The sequence below is a fragment of the Montipora capricornis genome, chromosome 8 (genome assembly GCF_036669925.1).
Source record: "Montipora capricornis isolate CH-2021 chromosome 8, ASM3666992v2, whole genome shotgun sequence".
Classification (NCBI taxonomy): domain Eukaryota; kingdom Metazoa; phylum Cnidaria; class Anthozoa; order Scleractinia; family Acroporidae; genus Montipora; species Montipora capricornis.
In genome coordinates this window covers 21,180,884-21,187,073 of record NC_090890.1, presented here as the reverse complement: position 1 = coordinate 21,187,073, position 6,190 = coordinate 21,180,884, and the positions used below count along the sequence as shown (strand labels likewise).

General features: G+C 39.0%; 1 protein-coding gene across 2 annotated transcripts; it reads right to left on the bottom strand.

Annotated features, from left to right (window-relative positions):
- Positions 1 to 2,637: 2,637 nt before the first annotated feature.
- LOC138059508 (LIM domain only protein 3-like) lies at positions 2,638 to 5,736 on the bottom strand. Of its 2 annotated transcripts, none has more exons than XM_068905156.1 (3): positions 5,396 to 5,736; positions 4,617 to 4,833; positions 2,638 to 3,437 (listed from the first exon to the last, which is right to left on the bottom strand). In XM_068905156.1, exons 1-3 carry the CDS (start codon positions 5,397 to 5,399, stop codon positions 3,197 to 3,199), a joined length of 462 nt encoding a protein of 153 aa, XP_068761257.1. In that variant the 5' UTR covers positions 5,400 to 5,736; the 3' UTR covers positions 2,638 to 3,196. The 2 variants fall into 2 exon arrangements, with proteins under 2 accessions (XP_068761257.1, XP_068761255.1); XM_068905154.1 differs by having other exon boundaries at positions 5,390 to 5,524.
- Between the last annotated feature and the right edge of the window lie 454 nt (positions 5,737 to 6,190).

Sequence of the window (6,190 nt, the reverse complement as noted above, 5' to 3'; positions counted from 1 at the left end):
TTTGTGCTGTCATTTGTCACGCTTTCTGTCAGATTTTGGTCGTCGTTTTATCAAAAATAGCATAACTACTGTCGGTCATTTTTGTTTCAGTTTTGCAGTAGCAGACATAGCTCAGTTGTTTAGTGCACGGCTTCCGGAGCAAGAGCTCCCTGGTTCGATCCTCGGTGATTTCAACGTTTGTTTCGACTTTCCTCTAATCTGTGTAGCTAAAGGTTTGATTAAAGCCTGGGAATGTTCATCATTAACCCGTCATCTAACCACTTGACCACTTAAATGCTTTATCATCACTTGGCAACAAACGATAATAAACATTGCAAAAGGTCGGTTTCCAAACTTCACGATAAAGCTAAACATTTTAAAATCAAAGCTTAGGCCTAAATTATTAATCTAGCTTAGGCTTAATTACTTTACAGCATTGATATTCTAAGGGAGACTTGTGTCTTGTTCTTCAGTGGTGAAGCGGAAAGAAACGATTTCTATAGAGTGGCAAGTCCGGGTTCAAATCCAATCCACGGATATGATTTTTTTATTTCCTTATTTTCTCTGCTACCACACAGTGTCCGAAACTAACGATAATAGACTAGATTCCAAGCAAATAAAGAATTAACGATAATCGTTAATTTAGAGAAGAGAGCGTGTTGAAAATCCATGAAAACGCTTGCCACTTAGTTTCTTTTCATCCTTGTGGAATTTCTGCTTCAGGACTCATTGACCTATAAATCATATCTCATTTGTGGCATCTCATTAGTCTCATTAGCACTTATAATTAATTCATTAAAAATTCCGACATTTGAGAATGATTATCCCTTGCATGCGTCGAAGTCACGCAAATCGTAAAGAAACGTTAAATTCTGCCGTTTGTGATAACTTACGTTCCCTTCGTTGCGTTTTGGCTCGTAACGTTCTCTGGAGAAAGCGAAGGCTTGCATTTCAGTCACAGTCCTTTGTGAGAGCTTGACTCACTATTTTAATATTTCACATCTTTAAAATAGTTTGTCTAATTCCTTGCATACAAGTACGAGTCGTGGTGAGTTCATCAGCGACATTTCGATAACTGCGAGAACGCACTTGATGGGTACGTATGAGTAGTGGTTCAGCATAATGGTTTTTTTTTCACCGGAGCTTAGATTTTGGCCGTCTTACCTTAAACCATTCTCAACGGTGCAAAGCGACGAATCCTTTTCCTGGCAAATGCTTGTAAATAGACAGAATGAAGTCAATGTAGTGACCAGCCGCAGTTTCGGAAAAGGAGCCCCCGGGGAAAAAAAGGAAAGGAATTTCATTTAAGTGTTTAAGTGTCTGGAGCACTAATGGGGACACTGTAAATTGAAATTAACAAGTTAACGCAAATCAAATCAAATTTTGGTTTTGTGGAGAGGGGAAAACCTGAGTCAGACCCGGAGGAAACCTCTCGGTTTAGAGTAGAGAACCAACAAATTCGAACTATATACGACGCCGACTCTGGGAATCGAACCGTGGCCACATTTGTGGGAGGCGAGTGCTCTTACAACTGCGCCTTGCGCCATCCTTGAGAAATTCCACGCATGCTCAAATGGCGATCTTGGCAAATTCCTAGTCTGTGACGTATGTTGTGCGATTGAAAAAATGTGCAACTTTTACATGAAATATCTCCAGTTTTCTTCGGTGAAATTTCTTCAAATTTTGGAGAGCGGTCATTCACCAAGAGATGTTGTGAGACAATTTTTTTAAGTGGAGCTGAAAACACAAATTCGCTAAAGGCGACGAAACTACCTTTGTGAGCCCCATTTTTTTGGCCTTCAGATGGATGATTCATCTGGACAAATATTGTGTAATGTCAAAGTTTAGGAAATTTTCACCGAAGGAAATGGAAGAAAATCAAAATGAAAGCAAAATAAACACTGTAAACAACCTATCTTTAGAGAATTAGAATTTCTAGTAAAACCCCGTTAATTTAACAGTGATAGTTGAAAAGAGTAGTTCTGTCTGTAGAAGTCTATTTCGATAGACTCAGGGGCACCCAACGACCAATTTGTTGTAAAATGTATCATTATACCCCAGTTAATGAAAATATATGTTATTAAGGCATTTCCAGGTGTTTTTCAGTGTTGTTGGGAAAACATTATCAGTTCTTTTTTCCCAGCAAGACACACAAGACATTTCCCAGCCAGTTAGATAAAATTGGTTGGTTTCCCAGCCAGGAATTCCGACAAAACCGGGACAAAACAGGTTTTTTCCGCAAGCGCAATCACTCTGACCAGCCGTTGTATGTTTGTGACTATTCTCTGGGAGAGGGAAGGGGTCTTCAGAGTTTCTACAGCCAGTTCGGGTTGAAATGCTAGAAAAATTCAGTAATTCCCAGGCAAAACCTCTATCAATAACAAGATTTCCCGGCCAGCTCATCGAAACACCTGTATTTTTGCCAGCCAGCAAGATTCCTCTGGGGAACAGATAATGTGAGGAACAGATTCGTTGGGTGCCGCTGTAGTGATTAAGAGCAAAGGGAAAATTCCCGCGGAGAGTGGGTACTAGCGCGCGCCAAATGAACGCAAACAACCATATGGAGACAGACACCTTTAAGAAGAATTACTGAAGAATCATTTCATTTATGCTTTGTCAATAATGCTTTTATACGCGAACATGCGAGGGTTCAGAGGGTTTAGAGGGTTCAGCAAGTTTATTGGATCATCTGAAAACTGCTTGAAGGCAGTACATCTGTTATGAATTTCTTAGGGCATCTTATACCGGCATTCCAAATGCCGATCAGTTTATAGTATAAAAAAGGGCAAATGCATTCGAATGCTTTGGAACGGTGTTATCGTGAACAATAAAGATAGACTTTTAATATGAAGTTGCTCACAAGCGTTTGTCTAAGTACAAGGAAATACGCATTGTGCCTAGAAATGATTATGTATGGGTTTCGCCCGGGAAGGGGGGGAGGGGGAGAGTTCAGATAATCGCTATTCTTTTCAAAACCTCTAACAATGCTTACAGTGTACCGACAAAGGAATCGGAGAGTCGAGCTCCTAATGTATCAATTCCCCAAATAAACTTCAAAGATTTCAACTGCTTTAACGGGGCGGAACTTGAAAGAGGAAAGAAATTGCAAGAAATTCTAACTATTCTGACGGTAAGTGTCTCTGGTTTCATGACAAAGGAACCGAAGACGTCACCTAAGTTATACAGTTTAAAGACTTTTCTATAAACAAATCTTCTCTCATTGTACAATAAACCTCTTGGTATCAGGTTTTCCATAAGCCATCATTTCTTCATAGTCATCTACGCAAAGAATTCTGTTATTGATCAAGTAAAATTTGTCCCCAACACAAAATCTCTGATGACACCTTTGGCAAGAGAAGCATTCCAGGTGATAGACGTTTTCTCCCGCTCGCATCACCATTTCAAAAGCTGGAATAGTCTTGCAGCAAACTGTACAGAAACCTTTTGTTCCAAACAACCTGAAAAGGACATAACATAAACAGTCAGGAATCACTTTTAGTTGCCACAAGTGAAAGACGGCGACATTCGAAGGGCACCGACAAGGTCAAGGTGTATTAGAAAATGTTCACATTCCTTTCAAGAACTGAAGTTTTGATGAAAGAACTCGGACGAAAAAATAACAATAAAATTAAGACATGAATACGAAAGCAGGGGTACCCAACGTCAATTTTCGGCAAATATCTGTTCGGAAGACGATTTGAGATCTAGAATTTTCGGAACATTTGTTGTAAAATTCCTTGCTTGCCTGCCTGTCCTAGGATTTTCGAACATCTAAAACACGGTAAAATTGCCCTTTTTTAATGGATCTTTCACCCTAAAAATTTTCGGGAGCCATTTTTCTGGCTGAAGGTAAGTTTTGATCCCTATAATTTTCGGATCACTAGACTTTCAGCTGGGGAATCCGAACAGATGAAAAATTTTTAGAGGATAAAAATATGCCTATATCTACCGTTTAAATTCTAAAATACGTTTAACAATGCTATGTTTAAGTGATTTTGAACTATATTCTCGTTGGGTGCCCCTGACGAAAGGTGCTACGGTTTGAGATACATCTGCAACGTGGAGTGATGATGATTCGGGCATATATCCGCTGTTCCCAATCACTTTAATTGTCTTCCTCTAATCAATAATTGATAATCATTTTCGGTAGGAGTCATTCGCAGCCATCAAAAGCTGACATCGCCGAAAAGCTTTCTTAATGGACTACCTGCTAAATTGATGGAAAATTTGCGGCTTCTCGCTTAAAGTACTTCGCAATACTTTTAAGAATTGACATGATGGAAGGAAGTTCTAAACCACGAGATTAAATTTCCTGACAGGTCGACTAAGTGAAGGTTATTAACATGTAAAGACTGTACTTTCGCGAGGTGAGTTAAGAGTAAGTCTTTTTAGAAGAAAGGTCCTATTTACAACTGAATCCGATTTAGTTTACCGAAAATAAAACAACTTATTTGCACAGGGATGTTGTTAACGTGACTCCAATTTAAACTTTCTTAGAATCTGTCATCGTTAACCAAATAAAGCGAAGACCAAATAAATCTCTACGCGTCTGCGATAAAAAACGAAGAGTGAGTCGAATATCCGACAAATCTCTAGAACAAACAGTAAACTATGAAAGTACATTTAAAAACATTCACCTCAAATAATCCCGCCTACAAAGGATTAGATTTGCCTTCGTGTACAAAGTAGAGCCAACTTCACCGAGACGACATTCACAGCAGCCACATTTTAAACAATCTTCGTGCCAGTATCGATCCAGCGCTTTGAGGAGGAAGCGATCATTTATTGGACAGCCACAACCACCACATAAGCGTTTGTTCGGAGGCTCTTTAAGAAAATCAAATTTCTCTGTCGCTGAGAACAAAAAACAGAATGCGGTAAATAATCGTAAAATGCGCCATACGAAAGCTGCGCCATTGCAAAATTGCAAAGAATATCTCGCGAAATCGGTGCAAGCTTAACATTGGTAATTCAGTTATCTCTTCCGTGTTCAGGAAAGTTAGTGCGAAATTTAAAGAGGAGAGTCACTTCAATTTTCGGCAACTAATTTCATCGAACCACGCTGAAAGTATGTTTATAGAAACACTCAGGTAGGAGCCGTCAGATATTGGATTACTTATCAGACTGCTAGGAAATTTCACCGCTAAAAGTCATGTTTAACTGAACAATACAGTATTTTCAAGCAAGAGAGAAAACATTCATTTTAGTATCGCAGCCAGGAAAAACAGATATGAACCAATCCAACCTTCTTTGTCAGATATAAATCTTGTTAAGTTTCTCATCATTGCCGCGGTAGTGTTTACGTGTTCTTAAGATTTCTTAGTCATATCTGATAGCACATAACAGCATAAAGGTCGAACCATTGAGCTCTGAGATTATTTCCAAATAGCAGTGCAAAGAGCTAACTTACACTTACTCATAACGCTGGCCTCTCCACATTCACAGTCAGTTACATACGGTGATGGAACAAAGCACGATTTTCCTAAACTCCACAGTGTGTACTCCCTAGGTCAGGAAACCGACTAATACGATATTGTATGATCACCAATCTCTATATGTTCCCATTTCCTGTCCATTAGTTCGACTGTCAATTATTGCGTTTCGTTAATCGAAATCCACCTACAGCTCGGCCGCCTTGCTTTGTTCTATAAATGACACGTTTATTGTTTCGCTTAGTTGTTAAACTATAACGAAAGTGTCATTTTTCTGTTTAAGACATCACTTGATACTCGGAGGGTTCGAGTTCACGTCTGTCGTATCACTCACAATCTTTCGCGGAATTTGCCAATCACCAAATAAGTTATCACTCGTATGGACAACTATATGCTCCTCAGTGAAGTTATTAAAAGCAAATAATGCATGAAGGTACAAAGAAAATTCACAATTTTTGTGAACAAATATTTTGACGAAGGGAGTTTATCTAGCCTGTGGCATTTATGTTTGTCACAAACAAGTGACAAACAGTTTGCTTAAGCGCAGTTAAGGACCCAATTAACATTTTTCTTAAATTGCCTTGAAAATACTAAAGGCCTTTTGAGCAGGTCTCTCATTACCAAACAACACTTACACACAAGTTGTGCATCAGAAAGAGCTCAGAAAGATTCAGAGTTTGAATGTATCCTTTATAATCCACTCGATACCGTTAAGTCTCGCATGTTTTTTGGGGTGTTTTAACGAACAATTGCTTGAAACACATCTTTGAGGAGAATTC